Source organism: Carettochelys insculpta, chromosome 11, assembly GCF_033958435.1.
Source record: "Carettochelys insculpta isolate YL-2023 chromosome 11, ASM3395843v1, whole genome shotgun sequence".
Classification (NCBI taxonomy): Eukaryota; Metazoa; Chordata; order Testudines; family Carettochelyidae; genus Carettochelys; species Carettochelys insculpta.
In genome coordinates, this window is record NC_134147.1 from 20687557 (window position 1) to 20703756 (window position 16200).

The window sequence follows — 16200 nt, forward strand, 5'->3', positions numbered from 1 at the left end:
TCTGCTGTTCCCAGCACTGAATCGCTTGCTGGGGGCAGAGAGAGGCTGCTGGTTCCTCCTGAGGCTGGGCTCTGCATGCAGGGCCCATGTGTGACCACCAGCCTTGGGGAGGCTGTTTTAGCCCCATCCTGCTTCTCGCCTGGCTTCTCCTGTCTGCCAGCCAGCTACACCTCGTGCTGACAGCTGCTCTAAGGCAGGCTCGCCTGCTTCTCGTTCCAGTCCCTACCATCTTCCTGAGCAAGAAACCCAAAGAGAAGGAAGTGGATTCCAAGAGCCAGGTGATCGAGGGCATCAGCCGGCTAATCTGCTCTGCCAAACAGCAGCAAACCATGCTGAAAGGTACGGCCTGCCGCTGCAGCGCAGCCCCTCTGGGGCAAGGCAGCTGGGCTTTCAGGGGTCCCGCCTCTGGGGTGGGATGCAGGCGAGTCATACAGGGATGCTGAGATGCAGCCAGCTCCGAGGCGAGGCAGCTGTTGATCCCGAGGTCCCGGGTGCAGTGTGGAAACGCAGCCACTCCTGGGGTGGGGCAGCTCTTTAGCAATCCCCCCCTCAGCAGCAGTGTTGGGGAGGCAGGTGGGAGTTATCCAGTCTGTGCAGTTCCAGGGCTGGGACAACATCCCCTGCCCACCCTATGGGGGCAGCCTAGGGGCAGAGGAACCTTAGAGCTGTGGCACAGCAGTCACCCTCTGTGCCCGCCGTCAGACCTCATGCTCACCTCCCCGTTCCCTCGCAGTGTCCATCGACGGGGTGGAGTGGAGCGATATCAAGTTTTTCCAGCTGGCCGCGCAGTGGCCCACCCACGTCAAGCACTTCCCCGTTGGACTCTTTGGCTCAAAGCCAGCGTGACAGCGCCTGCCTTGCCCTGCCCCTGGGCAGCACCCGCCAGCCTGGCCAACCCCTCAGCTCAGCCGGGGGGAAGCCTCTTTGGCCACACCCTGCCCTCCTCGTGTTCTGTGTCGGTGTGTTCTGCACGGGGAGGGCTGGACGAGGGAGCACCCCCGTGCCAACCTGTCATCCCCCTCATCACCAGCTTCGTCTCCAGCTGCCACTGACGGCTTCCGTGTGCGCACGTGGGCGGGTGGGCACCGCGTAGGTGTCCGGTGCCCGGGGGAAAGGACCTGGGCTGGGCCCAAAGGACTGGATTACACAGACACTCCCGCTGCCAGCCCAAGCAGCTGAGGCTCTGAACAGCCCGGCCTGGGCAAGCCTAGCGCATGAGAAGGTTCCTCCCTGGCACAGCTGAGCAGCAGCTCTGGCCTCGCCTGTGGCCCTCATGCCTCAGCCCCTCCTGTAACCCTTCTCCAAAAGCACAAGCTGCCAGGCCACAGGCTGAGTCCCTCGTGACATGGGCCCCTTCCAGCACAGCCTGCTCCCGCCTGCAGGCAGCAGGCGCGTGCTGATGCCCAGCGGCTCTGCCCTGGCCAGCCAGAGGAAAGCCCTGGGCTGGAATGCTGCAGCTGCTCTAGCCCCTGATGGCTTCGTGCTTGGGGCGACATGAGCCCCTTGCTGGTGAAGCAGGAGGTGTGGGGAGGGGAATCTGCCTGTTCTGGCCTCAAGCTGGAGGTTCTCAGCCCTCCAGCTCTGCCTGACCACCTCCTGGGCACTTGCGTTTGTCTCTGTCCGAAACGTTTGCCAAGACTTCGTGGCATAATTTCAGCACTGCACCACTGCCCTGCCACCTCTGACATCTTCGCCATGGCAGCTTGCCTAGCCCGCCGCCCCAGTGCTGCAAACCCAAGTGCCAGAGTGGCCAGCTCTGTCAGTGCAGGCTTTTCTGACCCCCCACGCCGCCCGTCGGGCAGCCTCGAAGCAGCTGGGTTTCCCACACCAGACTTTGCTCCCCATACAGCAGCGGGGGAACTGCAGTCCATGCAAGTGTGCTGTGGGGATTCCAAGAACATGCCCAGTAATTCCCATTGGTCGCTGCTGAAGCCTGGGCCTGGTGAGCCTACCTTTGCCGTGTGCAAGACCCACACAGGCTGAGAGCAGGACCCCCAGACCTCAGGTGTTAATCCCAAGGTCCCTTGTGCAGTGTGGAAATGCAGCCACTTCTGGGGTGGTGCAGCTCTAACAATCACTCCTGGGAGCCAGTTTTGGGGAGGCAGGTGGGAACTATCCAGTAGCAGTAGGCAGTAATTACCTTGCTGAGCCTTGCTCTGATTGGTTTGGAGAGCCACTGCCTCAGCCAATAGTCATGCACGCTCTTGGTCTGGCTCCTTTCTGGCCACCCGTGTCCCGCCAGCGTCTAGGCCGTTGGCTGAGTGCAGCAGGCAGGAGAGAGGCAATGACACCCAGGTGATGTCCCTCGCCCACCTGGTAGCAATAAAGCCAGTTGTGTTGCTGGCAACCTGGCAGTGCCCCGTCATAACATGCTGCCACCATTGAGTTCCCATTGCCCTCCAGGCCAGCCTGGCTGGGTGAGGAGGAGCGTCATTGGGCTAGGATAGGTGACACCCACAGGCTTCCCCAGGAAGATGTTGCTTTTCTGCCTGAGTCCGTGGTTGCCTTGCTGCTCCTGCGGTCGCAGGAGGGTCCCTGTGCCTGAGCCACTCCAAGGGGAGCTGTGAGCAGTAGGACCGGGCCAGTGCCTGTCTGCGCTGTGCGTCGCTCACCTGGACGTGCCAGCCCTTTGGAGGGGCTCGGGGGGCGAGCTGTGAACGCGGCCTTGGCTGCTTATAGTCCTGAGCCGAATCACCAGCGCAGACGAGTGCAGCCCCCCAGACAAGTGTGTCCTGCCCACACCCTGCCCTGGACCAGCACGTCTCGCTCGTGGCAGTTTCTGCCAGCCATGAAAAACTGCAGCCAGTGCTGGTCCCGCAGACAAGAGTTGTGTTTTCTGCCTTTTGCATTTCAACGGCGCCTGGGTGGTCTTGGCTCTCCCCAGGGCTGCTCTGAGCCGCACAGCTGCATCGGGCTGGGGGTGTCACCTGGGGAGGCCGGCTGACTGGGGGCGGCTCATCTCCCAGCTGTGCCCCTAGGCTAGGGCTCTTGGGGCACTCGAAAGCACCAGTGTCGCCTCAGGATGGCGGCTGCCCCCAGGGCTGGAGGTAGGGCCCTGCAGCGAGGCGCCATCGTGGCCCAAACGCTCATTTCCACAGCCAGGGTCGCTAGGACATTCTAGGCTACCCCAGTGACCGTGAGAGCCGCCGGGGTCCCCGTCTCTGTGCCCCTGCAAATCACTGCACTCCAGAAACTCCCCACACTCCCCAGCTGCGTGCAGCCCCGAGCACCCAGCAGGACTCTGTTCCCGCATGACAGCCGGAAAGGGCTGGGCGTCTCGATCGGTCCCCGCTGCGCACACGGGGCGCTGTACATAACCCCCTGGTGTGTCTCGGTACGTGCCTCTCCCGTTTGGTTTGCACACACTGTCCACGTTGGGATCATTGTCGGGGTTGGGGAGAGACCCCTGTCGTAGTTGACACATTTTATTGGGGGAGCTCTTGTCCCTCGGCTTTTTTGGAGTTTTTTCATTAAACAAACTGTGGTTCTTTCTTAAGAGGTGTTTATTTAGCTGGTTTGTGTTGCTTTACTCTGACCCCTGCAGGGGGAGCCTCTGTCCACAGGCATACGGACCAGAGCCGGGGTGCAGGGGGACAAAGCTGGGAGCCAGGACTCCAGGGCTCTCTTGCAGCCCAGCCCCTGGGAGCCTAAGTCAGCTATCTGGGGCCAGGGGCAGGTGTTTCACTGCAGCGTCAACATAACTCCATGGGTCGTCGTGTCTCACATGCTAGTGGACAGGTGCTGACAAGAGGATTTCCCCTGCTGGGCTGGGCCAGGAGGAAGCTGAACTCACAGGGTTGCTTGGACACCAGCAGAATGAAGCAGCTCCTTCCCCTGGGGAGCCGAAACCATTGTAAAGCAGGTGTTGGGAGCCATTCAGCAAACGTGACCCCTCTCTAGGAGGGGAGCCAGGCCTTGGGTTGCTGCTGTCATTCAAACTGGGGGTGCTGCACCACCCCTAGCACCAGTGCCCCTGCCCCAGTCAGTGTGATGGCCTGGGCCTCCCCCCTGCAGTGCCACTACCCCAGCCTGCTGCTAGGTTACCTGCTGCCTGGGGAACAGCCCAGCTCCTTCCCACTGTCTTAGGGCTGCTGCTACAGGGCAAGGAGGGCGGGTGCTGTGCTGAGGGAGGCGGGACAGACTAGGCCTTGATTCTGTGGCCTGGCATTGCTCAGCATGATCGTCCAACCTTGACTGCTGTGCACAATTATGGCTGAGGGAACGTGTTCTCTGAGCTGGAGAGGGCCTCCCTCGGAGCTGGAGAGAGCCTGCCCCTCCCACCAGACTGTGGCACCCGCCCCCAACCAGACCATAATGGGCCACGTGTGGCAAACACCCCACGAGCTGCTCCAACCTGTGTTGTCTTGGCCCTGCATCCTAGCTCATTCCACTGTCCCACGAGCCTGCTGTATGTGACTGGGGGGTGCTGGAGGGAGAGTGATGAGTGCTGGTGACGCAGCTGTTGGGACAAGACTCTGCCATTGAGAACTAGCTGGGTAAACACTCCTGGGAGCACCACCACTGCCACTGAGGTTCAGGAAGCTACGTCAGGGAGACAGTTGTCCCAGGCTGCTGACACCACCACAGGCCAAGAGCTAAGCTCCCGTGCACACAGTTGCATCCTGGACGGTTGTAATCCTGGATCGGGGGAGCAGAGGAGACAAACCGTGGCAGTAGCAGAACAGGTCAACACAACCTGTGGCTACATAAAGACAGTAAGAGCACAGAGGGGATTTTCTTGAGCATACACCACAGGTGAGACGCATCCTAGAGTAATGTCCGGGTCGGGGAACCACATTTTAAAAAGGATGTTGACTAATTGCAGAGGATGCCAAAAAGCCACAAAAATTACTTGAGGCTGGAGAAGCTCCCTGCCTGAGGGTTTATTGCTCCATGTGTGATTGAGAGCAGTGTTCCCTGGAAGCTGAGCCCTTAGGTGGCCACCCAGGAGAGATTCAGGTACCTCCCAGCTGATTAGCAGAGCCAGCGGCATGTGTTTCCACTGGTGGCGCACATCCACGCAGGCCTTGGTGCGCATAACAAAATCTATTCTGCCCACAGGGGGGAAAACTTAGAGGGCACACGGAGAGGTGACTGGATTCAGGTATATAAACGTCTTCCTGGGAAGAGATGCTGGGTGCAAAGAGGTTTGTTAACCTAGCGGAGTGAGGCAGAGCAAGAGCCAGGCTGTATCTGGACACATAAGGAATAAGGAGTCAGAGGCTGATAACAGCAGAGCTGGTGGTGCTGGGCCCAAGAGGGCACATTGACCGCAGGGGTGGTGGATGCTAGGCTCAACTGGAGCACAGGACCCTGAAGGCACGAGGCCCAAGGCAACTGCCTTGCCCTGAGGCTGGGCCTGATTTACAGTCAGTGGTGGATTCTTAATCTCCTGGTGTCTTCGAAACCAGGCCGCACCCCTTTCTGGAAGATGCTTGAGTCCAATACAAGGAATGGAGCTGGATTCAGGGGTAAGTCTGTGGTTTGTGCTGTAGGCAAGACGGTGATGGCGTCCTCTGTGGCTAAGGGAGGAGATAGTGAACTCTGCTTTAGCCTGGTGAGCCGAGCCAGCCCCCGGGGGGGAGAGACAGGCGGAGATTTCATTGCGGACGGGAGGAGACACGCCTGGGGCGGAGAAGTAGATCTGTGAGTCAGCAGCATAAAGACGCAGCTGAAAGTGTGTTGCCGATGAGATGACACGGGGCGGAAGGGGAGGGGGCCAAGGGCAGGGCCCTGCGGAAGGCCCAGAGGTAGCTGGTGCGGGGGGGTGAGGAGGCTCCTCGGAGGACACCCCCGCATGGTTGGAGCCAGGAAAGGGGACAGTCGTGGAACCCAAAGGGCGAGATTTGAAGAGGAGGCGCGGGGCCGGCGGCGGCTGCCCGCTGGAGTCCCCTGAGGCTGGAATAATGATCCGAGCTTTGGCGCAGCCCCTGCAGACGCGGGGCGAAAGCAGTTTCACTGGACTACACGTAGGGGCCCATCCGTCCTGGTTCCCCCGCATTTAAGCCGCCTCACGGGTCGGGGTCAGACTTCCACAGGCCCAATGTCCGGCGTCTGGCAGGGCGCCTGCTCCCGCGCACCCTGTGTCCGGGGGTGGCAGCGGCTCCCGCCAGGGCGCTCCCCTGCTGGGCGGCTGCCCCGTGCCCCAGAGCTCTGCACCGTGTAGCAGCAGCTGCTGCTGCACAGGGGAGCTCCGGGGGTGGGGGGGGGGGCAGCTGCCCCATTCCCCGGCTCCCTATGAGGGCAGCCCCCTGCTGCCAGGGGACCCAGGAGTCCTGCCCCGCCCAGCGCTGGAGAACCCCGGCGTGCGGGCCCCGCCCCCTTTCCCGCTCCGCTCCTCCCCTTTAAGGCGCTGCCTTTCTGCCCCCCCCCCAGTCAATGAGCGAGCCCCTTGACGGCCGTCAGTGGGAGTGGGGGGGTGTCACGTGGTGCGGCCGCGGGGGCTGCCGGGTAGGGATGGGGCGGGGCGGCATGGGCCCGGCGGCAGCGGCCGGTCGGGGCTGAGACCACGAGCAGAGGCAGAGAAGGGGGCGGGGCCTGCTGCAGGTAGGGGCGTGGCCACGTGTGCATGTGGGGGCTGCCGAACGGGGCGCTGGGGTCCGCTTGTGTTGACCGAGCCGGGGCCGGCGGGGCCCGGAGGCGGCACATCTGGATGGCCTCGGCGGTGGCGGGGTGCGGAGGTCGCTCACCGGGCGGGGCGGGGAAAAGGGGGGCTCCACATCCGGCGCGGCCCGTGGGGGGGGGGGGCTGCACACCGGGAGGGGCCGGGCCGGGGGGCGGCGGCGGCGGGGGCCCTGCCTGGCGCGGCCCGGCCCTGGAAGGGAGCCAGCGGGAGGTGCGGGAGCCGCTGCTGCGCATCTGGGGGGGTTTGGGGTGGGGCCCGGGCGATGCGGGTAGTCAGGGCCGGGGATCGGGGCCGGCCGGTACCGAGGCCGCCGCTCCGGCTGCAGGGGAGGCGGAGCGAGCGGCGGGCGGGCGCATTGCGGACTGAGCGCCGGGCTGGGCAGCCGGGGGCAGGTGAAGGGCGCAGGCGGCGCCGGGGTGCGGCGGGTGGAGGTGCCCCGGGGTGGTGGGCCAGACTCGGGGCAGAGGTTGTTGCGAGGGTCTCTAGGGGAGTCTCAGAGTGACCCCGCGGGGAGGGTCGTAGGGCAAAGCTCATCCCTCCGGGAGATCCGGAGGGCGCTGGGCGGGCCGGTTGGAAGGAGCGCGGGGTGGTGTGCCAGGAATGTGCAGGGTGAGCTGGGGCAGAGTCAAGGTGCACTCGTGGGTCTGGCAGGAAATGGGGCTGCACTGGGGCAGTTTCAAGGCATAGGGTGCTGTGGGAGATCTGGGGTGTGTTGGGGCAGTTTCAGGACTTGGGGTTGTGGGGGATTGGGTGTTGGGGGAGATATGGGGTGCACTGGGACAGTTTTGAGGTGCTATGGGGGCTGTGTGGTGTTGGGGGATGCACTGGGGCAGCTTCAATGTGGCGTGGGCCTCGAGGAGATGTGAGGTGCATGGAGCAGTTTTAAGGCACAGTAAGGAGTCGAGAGATGGGTGGTGCATAGGGGGTGGTGATAAAGTGCAGAGGGGGAAAGAAGATTGGGGGTCCCACTGCACCATGTAGGAGCTCCTGGCTGACCAGCTTGTGGGGCCTGCACCGCATTGCGTCGCTATCTCTGAGCCATCGGCCCCCCCCGTGGTGGAGGCTGGAACTGCAGCTCTGGGAATCTGGGGTCATTCCGGAGAGATGAGGGAGCCCACGTACCCTTCCCCTAGGTGTCCCCAGGTTGCCCTGAGCAGCGCTTTTCCCAGGTGTTCCCTCCCCTGCTCCCCTCAGCAGCCAAGTGAGGACAGAGGTTAAAGGGACACTCTCAGGGGGTGGTGGCTGGTGGTTACATTTGGGGGCACAGGGGGTCAAGGACTCAGGTGCTGTTGGCGTCGAGCTTTAGGAGGAGAGTGAGGACTAGCAGTCTAGAGTTGGAGGAGCCAGGACGCCTGGGTTCTGTTCTGAGGGGAGGCTGTGCTGAGACCCTGAATGTGTATTGCAGGGCAGGGTGGGGGCACTGGTGGTGCCAGCTTCCTATCTGAGGCCAGCCCTGCAGGAGCCCAGTCATGGCAACCATGGTGTACCCACGGGAGGAGAAGCTGAGCCAGGATGAGATTGTGCTGGGCACCAAGGCAGTGATCCAGGGCCTGGAGACGCTGCGCAGTGAGCACCACTCCATCTTGGCCACCCTTCTGGACCCCCGGAACTGCCTGGACAAGCCGCAGGAGGCCAGCGCTGCGCAGGAGAAGTCCAATCTGCTGCGCAAGTCTCTGGACGCCATCGAGCTGGGGCTGGGTGAGGCCCAGGTGAGACCTGTGCAGAGCCTGGTTTCCCTCCCCGAATCAGGGATGTGACTTGGTTCTAGCTGTCAGGCCCCAGCATCCCGCCACACTCACTGAGTGCCCAGACTCCCGGGTTCTGTTCCCAGCTCTGGGACTGGAGCAGGATTGAGTGGGTGAGGGGGGACTCTTGGGTTTCACTCCCACACCTGTCACTGACAGCATGACCCTGGAGGCACATCCAATTTCCCAGAGCAGACGTGACCTGTGTGTAGCGTTGGGGGTGGTAAGCCGAGGAGCGTGGGGAGGGCTGGGGAATGCAGGGAGGCAGTGGCAGGCAGTGGGGGCCTGTCGCGGGTCAGGGAAAGGGCTGTCGTTGCCAGCAGAGTTGGTCGTCATCTTGCACCCCCCAGGTGATCGTCGCGCTTTCGAGCCACCTGAGTGCGGTGGAGTCGGAGAAGCAGAAGCTGCGGGCCCAGGTGCGGCGCCTGGTGCAGGAGAACCAGTGGCTGCGGGACGAGCTGGCCGGCACCCAGCAGAAGCTGCAGCGCAGTGAGCAGGCTGTGGCACAGCTCGAGGAGGAGAAGAAGCACCTGGAGTTCATGAACCAGATCAAGAAGTTTGACGAGGACATCTCCCCCTCGGTGCGGAGCCTGGTGGCGGGAGCTGGGGCCCGGGCTCTCTCCCAGCTCTGCCACGGGGCTGGGGTCCGGTGGGTTAGAGCAGGGCAGGCTGGGAACCAGGCCTCCTGGGCTCTCTGGTGTTCTGGGAGGGCAGGGAGAGAGAGAATCCAGTAGTCAGACTGGTGAGGAGGGGCTGGGTGCTCACACGCTGCCCTGGGAAAGCTCCAGCCCTGATTGCATCCTCCCCGCCCAGGAAGAGAAGAATGGGGAGGCAGCCAAGGACTCGCTGGATGACCTGTTCCCCGGCGATGACGACCAGGGCCCAGGTGAGCTGCCCGGCTGCCAAGGCGAGTGCAGCAGGGCAAGAGCCGTCCCTCTGCCTGCCGCCTCTCACTGCCCCTCTCCCCAGCAGGGCCAGCACCTGGCAGCGGGGAGGCCGCAGCCCAGCATGGGGGCTACGAGATCCCTGCAAGGCTGCGCACGCTGCACAACCTGGTGATCCAGTACGCCTCCCAGGGGCGCTACGAAGTGGCCGTGCCGCTCTGCAAGCAGGCGTTGGAGGATCTGGAGAAGACCTCGGGCCACGACCACCCGGATGTGGCCACCATGCTGAACATCCTGGCGCTGGTGTACAGGTGGCGAACGGGCCGTGGGGCCTTTCCAGTCTCAGGGGCGCTGGCTTAAGGGGGCAGGAAATGGGACGCAGCGTCTTTCCCCTCTGGGGGTGCCAGAGGGCAGGGACAGGCTGGCTTCATCACCCCCAACAGATGCCCAGTCTGTCTGGTGTTCACGTGGTCTCAATCCCTGGCAATACCCACCGCCTGGCCCCAAACATCCACCTGACTGGGCTGGTCGCCTCGGCGGGGACCCATTGCAAGGGTGGGACTTGGAAATGGGGGTCCCCGCTAGGTTTGGACAGCGAGAGCATGCGCCACCCCAGGGCTGGGGTTAGGATCTCTGCCCAGATGTGCCTGGCACATGGGTCTGACCCTCTCTCCCCACCCTAGGGACCAGAACAAGTACAAAGAGGCTGCTCACCTTCTCAATGACGCACTGGCCATCCGGGAAAAGACCCTGGGCAAGGACCACCCTGCCGTAAGTGTGCCCTGCATGGGTGCTGCCCCCGGCTCTCGGTGAGGGGAGAGACCTAAAGAACTGAAATAGGGGGAGCTGGGAGCACAGACTCCTCCAGGGTCTGTTGCCTGCCCTGGGAAGGGAGTGGCATGTAATGGTTAGTGGTGGGGAGTGGGAGCCAGGACTCCTGGGTTCTGTCCCAGGCTGGAATGGGGAGCCTGGCGTGCTGGGAGCTTGGACTCCTGGTCCCTCTTGCTGGCAGGGGAAGTAGGATGTAGTGGATAGAGCAGGGGACTGCATCTCATGGGTTAACTCAGGTCTCAGACCCCTCTCAGAGGGGCGGGGGGGCTGAATGTACCACCAAGCTTAAGGGGGGAGGGCTGGGTGGACAGTGACACCCCTCTTCTCCTGTAGGTGGCTGCCACCCTGAACAACCTGGCTGTGCTGTATGGCAAGAGGGGCAAGTACAAGGAGGCTGAGCCGCTGTGCAAGAGAGCACTGGAGATCCGTGAAAAGGTGGGGGTTGTGCTGGGGGCTGGCTGTGGGGGTGAAGCTGGGGAGCAGCCGGGGGGAGTCTGTGAGAGGGGATAGCCGAGGGCGGGGTCAGTGAAGCTGCATGGGGGGACAAGCTGGGGCGGGGGTGTGTGATGGGGTGGTTGTGGGGTCCCAGGGTGGTCTGGGCAGGGCAGCAGGCTGGGGTGATGCAGGCAGGGGGTGCAGTGTGAGTGAGGGCAGAGCTGGGTGGGTGGTATCCCCAGGCTGCTTTTTGGCCCCCTTTCCTGCACCCACAGGCTCTTGGACAGCCTTGGAGCCAGGCTTTAGTGTGCCAGGCCTCGGGGCCTCACTCTTCCTCCAGGGCAGGCCCTGCAGCCTTCCTGCCTTGTGCCATGAGCTTTGCCAGCAAAGCCAGCTGAGACAGGCCCCTGGTGGAGACACGCCCATGCAGCAGGGGTTGAGGCACTGACATCAGACCACGGGGTCCATGGTCACCAGGAACACTGTGTGAGAAGCCCCAGGTTAGCCCAGGGAGAGGAGGGTAACGCCTGGTGCTGGGTTCAGCCCAGGGCCCAGCCAGGCTGCAGCAACCCCATGGCCAAGCTCTGCCGCTCTCTTGCTGTCAGTCCATCCCCTGGTGACTGCCCAGTGCCCTCCTCAGCCAGCCCACTTCCACCCACCCCAGTCCTCTGCTCTCCAGCTGGAGTCTCTGCTCTGCAACCCTGCAGAGAGGTGGGGGACCCCTCCTCACTCTGGGGCGCTGGTTGCTAGGGATCAGTGATAGGGTTTCCCTTCTGGTCGATCTTGCACTGCCCTGTTAATGACCCATTCAGTCCACTTGGACCGTTAGGTGATGTCCATCCTCCCTTGTGTTACTCAGCCTGCCTTGAGCCAGCTCCTTCCCTTTCCCCACCCCACACAGGCGGGCGAAAGGCAGGGGAAACTGAGGCACGCACAGGCTTCAAACTCTGTCCCTCTTCCCGATCCCCAGGTGCTGGGCCGGTTTCACCCGGACGTGGCCAAGCAGCTGAACAACCTGGCATTGCTGTGCCAGAACCAGGGCAAAGTGGAGGAGGTTCAGTATTACTATGGGCGGGCGCTGGAGATTTACGAGAGCCGCCTGGGCCCCGACGACCCCAACGTCGCCAAGACAAAGAACAACCTGGTGAGAGCTGCTGCTGCTGCGGCCAGGCAGGCAGTGCCCCTGCACGCACGCACCATACCTGGCTCCTGGGTTCTTGCCCCTGCAGTGACTCTGTGGGACCGTGTGCAGGTCCCATCCCTTCTGGGAGCCTTTGTTTCCCTAGCATCGGCTCTTCCCCGGGCTGAACGTGGGCCCTGGGCTCCTCAAGGGAAGGGGGCAGAGGAGGGCAAAGGGCCTGTGAGCTCTCTGCCCTGTTCCCCAGGCCTGCCTGGCTAGTCTTGCCCCCTTGTGGCCAGACGGGCAGTTCAGGCCAGAGCTGGGCAGGCCAGAGGAGCTGCCAGGCGTGTCTGTGCTCAGCATTAGACAGACACTCTCTTCTGTGCCTCGCTCTGCCCCTGCCTGGCCTCGGTGACTCCCCAAGCCGCCCTGGGCCCCCCTTTCACCCTGCTGACCGCAGACCTGCCCCACAGGCGTCCTGCTACCTGAAACAGGGCAAGTACAAAGAGGCTGAGGCGCTGTACAAGGAGATCCTGACTCGGGCACATGAGAAGGAGTTTGGCTCAGTCAATGGTGAGTCTGGGAAGGAGCTGCTCTCCCCTGGTGCTCGGGGGAGCTGTGGTGCAGGGAGTGGGATGGGGCTGAGCTGGGACCTCTCTCCTTGCAGCCCTGCTCGGGTGGGGGCTGTGTCCCAGTGCAGGCAGGCGTCTGGCAGCACCGTGGTAACCCCCCCCCCCTCCGTCCCTGCAGGAGAGAACAAGCCAATCTGGATGCACGCAGAGGAACGCGAGGAGAGCAAGGTATCCAGGCATGAGGGAGCGGGGTGCCCAAAGGGGCTGGGTCGCAGGGGGGGCTGGGAGGGCCCCCGCCCCAGTTGCTCCCCCTGCACTGTGACTGGGGCTCTCCTGTGTGTCTGTGCCCCCTACAGGACAGAAGCAAGGACAGTGTCCCCTACGGGGAGTACGGCAGCTGGTACAAGGCCTGCAAGGTGGACAGGTTAGTGCTGCTTCTGAAGGGCAACACTCACTGGTGGCTGGCAGGGCTCTTCCACATCCCGCCCTGCCTTTGGGCTCTGCCCCTGACAGCAGTTGGCTGAGAGCTGGAGCAAGGGGGGCCAGGAGACGGGCCTGCGAGGGTTTCTCCCTGTCTGGGCGTCAGCGGGAGTCCAACGGGCGAAAGCCAGACTCCTGGCTTCCGTCCCCAGGTCCGTTCCTGCTTTGTGCTGGTTGAGGGCCCTGCCCTGCCTCGGTTTCCCCTGTCACATAGGGCACCGAGCAGGCTGTAACTCCCTCCATCTCCACAGCCCCACAGTGAACACAACCCTGAAGAGCCTGGGGGCTCTGTACCGGCGCCAGGGCAAGCTGGAGGCCGCTGAGACGCTGGAGGAGTGCGCCATGAAAACCCGCAAGCAGGTACCCCCGGGCCCTGGGAGGTGGGGGCTGAACTAGTTCCTCCAGTTCCCTTCTGCATCCCGGCAAAGGGAGGGGGTCGTCCGGTGGAGTTCCGGCAGGAGGCTGGGAGGCCAGACCCCTGGACTCTCTGTAGTGCAGCATTCTTGTCTCTCCCCCTCCGTGCCACGATTTTAGTTATTAAATCAGAGAGCAGGACACTCCACTCCCAGAGCTGTGGATGGAACCCGGGTGTCCAGTGTCATTCGAAGTGGGTGTATTTGGAAAGAGCCATGTGTTTCGATTCCCTGAGACCAGTCGGGCGCCGGGTGTCCCTGCAGGGCGCACATGCCATCAGCCAGACCAGAGTAGTGGAGCTGCTGAAGGACGGAGAGCGGTCAGAGCGCAGACCCAGCCGGGAGAGCGTGCCCAGCAGTGCTGCCAAGGCTGAGAACGGGCCCGAGCCAGAGGACGGGATGGGCACGGAATGGGCAGGGGTGAGACGCTGCTGCATGGGGCAGGGACTGGCAGGCGGGGCTGGAATGCCAGAGGCCGCTTAGCAGGGTGTCCTTCCCACAGGCCAGGCCTCGGTCCCCCAGCACCTCTTCCCCCCTCATCAGCCCCTGTACTCTTGCCTGAGTTAAGCCATTGGAGGTGGGGAAGGGGGACTTAAGATATGGGGCAGGTCCTTGTTGGAATCTGTTCCACCCCAGGACTGCTCCAGAGCCTTGCCCCAGAGGGGGTGGTTGTGGGGAGGAATTTCGGGGGGGTTCTGTCAGGTGTCCCCATGTGTCTCACCCTGCCCCCAGGATGGCTCTGGGGCCCTGCGCCGGAGTGGCTCCTTCGGGAAGCTGCGGGACGCCCTGCGCCGGAGCAGCGAGATGCTAGTGAAGAAGCTGCAGGGAAGCAGCCCCCAGGAACCCAGGAACCAGGGGTGAGTCAGCCCCCCTATATGCTGTCTATCCATCGCTCAAGCCTCCCTCTCCTGCTTCGGCCCATGTGTGCCTTGCAGGGAAGGGCAGGACTCCTGGGCTCTGCTGCTGGCAGGGGAGTGGGTGCCTGGACTCGGCTTCTCTGCCTGACCATTTTCTCCTCCCTGGCAGGATGAAACGGGCCAGTTCCCTGAACTTCCTCAACAAGAGCATGGAAGAGTCGAGTCCGGTGAGGAAATGGTGGGAGGAGGGTGAAGCTTGGCCCCTCCCCTCCAGCTTGCCACCCTTGGGCCCCTGCCCTGCTAGCTACCCCCAGGCACTGTTCTAGCCCTGGCCCTAGGGTTGGGTGCTGGTTGTGCCCTTGAGCTGGGTTCTCTCCCCAGCCCCCATCCACGGGGAAGCTGGATTGGGCCTATACCAGGCTGCCCTGCGCAGGGAGGGGAAGGAGCCATGTGTGCACAGACCCACCCCTGCAGGTGAGAGCATCTGGCCAGCATGGGAGCTGCCTGCTCTGCCAGGCCCATCTCCCCCTGCTGAGCCTCAGCAGCTTGGACTGGTCCAGCCCCGCTCCCCACTGACCCAGGGCCAGGCCTAGCTCACAGCCCCGCCTGCTGTCAGGCCACGGGGGTCCTCCAGGATCTCTCCCTGAATGTCCCCCTGTATGTATGGGGTGGGGCAAGTGTTGCAGAAGGCCTCCCTCCCATCCACCCAGCTTCCCTCCTCTTTAAGGGGCTGAGCCCTGTCTGATCCCCCTCCTGCTTCTGTCCCCTGCAGCCAACCAGCAACAGCTTCTCCGAGAGCCGGGGCCTCAGCGCCAGCACCATGGACCTGTGCAGACGCAGCTCCCTGCTTGGGTGACCCCTATGGACACCTCCATGGACACCCACACAACCCTGTGGGCCAGAGTAGAGGAGACACCTGCTGTTACACCTCCCTTCTCCACCCAGTGTGCAGTGACTGGGGAGGGCTGTACCCCATGCACAGAGACTGGGGGCTCCCCATCCTCTGGGGGCCCCTCCTGCTCTGGGATCTCAGACCATTCACTCACATGCTGCTGTATGAGGGGGGGAGTCACCCCTTCAAGCCCCAGCCCTCCACTCCCTTCAGCTGTACTGAGCTGCCCTCCCCCCTGAGCTGTGGCTCTGATGCTGATGGGGCGGGGGGAGAGACACAGCGGGGGGCAGTCAGGGAAACCCCCTGGACTGGAGAAGGGGAGCAGGAGGTGAGTTACGTCTGCCCCCACCCACTGCTGGGGCACTGATCACCTCTTCCCTTCGTACTTCTGTTCTGCTCTCAGGGAGTCCCCTCTGGCGGGTGCCCCCCTTTGCCCCATGCTGCCCTCAGGCCGCCTGGGAACCCCCTTGTCCGTTCAGATGCTGCTGCTGCTGCTGCTCAGAATCTAGGTCCTCTGAGCTGTCTCCTGCCGGAGCCGCTCTGCTCCCTCCTCTACTTTGCTGACGGAGGCCTCTGTCTGTGGTCCCTGCCATCCCCCTGGCTTACGTGGTCCTGAGGCGAGCTGGTGCCTCCCGCACCCTGACTCCTCAACACTAATCCCATGGGTGGGGCAGATGGGTGTCTCACTTCCTCCGAGCTGGAGCCTGCACCTTGCACTGGAAAACACTAGGGCCCGCCGGGGCCTGGGATGGAGACCTCGATGTTGCACAATTCATTTCCCTCCCCAGCCTCTCACCTCCCTTTCCTCCACCATGTAACACTGGAACGGGCCCAGCAGGGGAAGCAGGGACTGTAACTGCTCCCTGAGGGGGTTGGGAGGGAGGGTTGGCCGAGGGGGAGAGGCTGCTATGGAAATCTCCCCCTCACCTGACAGGGGCTTAGCTTGAGTCCCTCCTAATCACCCCCCTCACTGGGGCTGCCTGAGCCTTCACTGTTTCACCCACCTGCCTGTCCCCCTGGGGGGGAAGCCTGGGAGGGGGGGCACCTGCTGAATTTGCTCTGGATTTACCAGTGTTGCTGTAGAAATAAAAGGTACTTCAACAGTGGTGTGGGGCTCTGCCTTCCCGGGACCTGGAGCCTTCCCCTCTGGGGGTCTGGGGCTGACTCCAAGGTGGCAGAGGGGCTGGCTCCAGTGGTGGGGAAGGGAGCAGGGGGCAGCTCGCTCTGACCCAGCACCAAGGAGTTACATTAGAGGAGAACTGCAACCTGCGGACCTGGCCTCTGTCAACACCGCCGGCTCCTGGGGGTGCCCAGACCCTCGCTGACATCAGCTGCAGTTTCTGTTC

At 63.2% G+C, this 16200-nt stretch overlaps 2 protein-coding genes across 5 annotated transcripts in view; both read left to right on the top strand.

Moving 5' to 3' along the window:
- Nucleotides 1-3490, top strand: part of PACS1 (phosphofurin acidic cluster sorting protein 1) — a 100384-nt gene extending 96894 nt beyond the window's left edge. For 2 of the 3 annotated variants that reach the window (XM_075005981.1, XM_075005982.1), the window contains exons 23-24: nt 220-339; nt 734-3490. In XM_075005981.1, coding sequence (XP_074862082.1) covers nt 220-339; nt 734-846 — 233 coding nt within the window. In that variant the 3' untranslated portion in view covers nt 847-3490. Of the gene's footprint in view, nt 1-219; nt 340-733 lie in introns of those variants that run through there. The other variant, XM_075005983.1, reaches the window with a different exon arrangement.
- Nucleotides 3491-6477: 2987 nt separating this feature from the next.
- KLC2 (kinesin light chain 2) lies at nt 6478-15950 on the top strand. 2 transcript variants are annotated; one of them, XM_075005984.1, is made up of 16 exons: nt 6478-6546; nt 8031-8334; nt 8721-8951; nt 9184-9256; nt 9340-9565; nt 9938-10025; nt 10419-10520; nt 11491-11664; nt 12114-12213; nt 12391-12440; nt 12569-12636; nt 12944-13052; nt 13370-13525; nt 13838-13962; nt 14132-14189; nt 14735-15950. In XM_075005984.1, exons 2-16 carry the CDS (start codon nt 8095-8097, stop codon nt 14816-14818), a joined length of 1884 nt encoding a protein of 627 aa, XP_074862085.1. In that variant the 5' UTR covers nt 6478-6546; nt 8031-8094; the 3' UTR covers nt 14819-15950. The 2 variants fall into 2 exon arrangements, with proteins under 2 accessions (XP_074862085.1, XP_074862086.1); XM_075005985.1 differs by having other exon boundaries at nt 9343-9565.
- The last annotated feature ends 250 nt before the right edge of the window (nt 15951-16200 follow it).

Excerpts from the sequence above, each read along its gene's own strand:
- KLC2 (XM_075005984.1), top strand. The coding sequence starts at position 8,095 with ATGGCAACCATGGTGTACCCACGGGAGGAGAAGCTGAGCCAGGATGAG. Across the intron at positions 10,521-11,490 it reads CACTGGAGATCCGTGAAAAG|GTGCTGGGCCGGTTTCACCC; the intron begins GTGGGGGTTGTG and ends CCCGATCCCCAG. Across the intron at positions 13,053-13,369 it reads CCATGAAAACCCGCAAGCAG|GGCGCACATGCCATCAGCCA; the intron begins GTACCCCCGGGC and ends GTGTCCCTGCAG.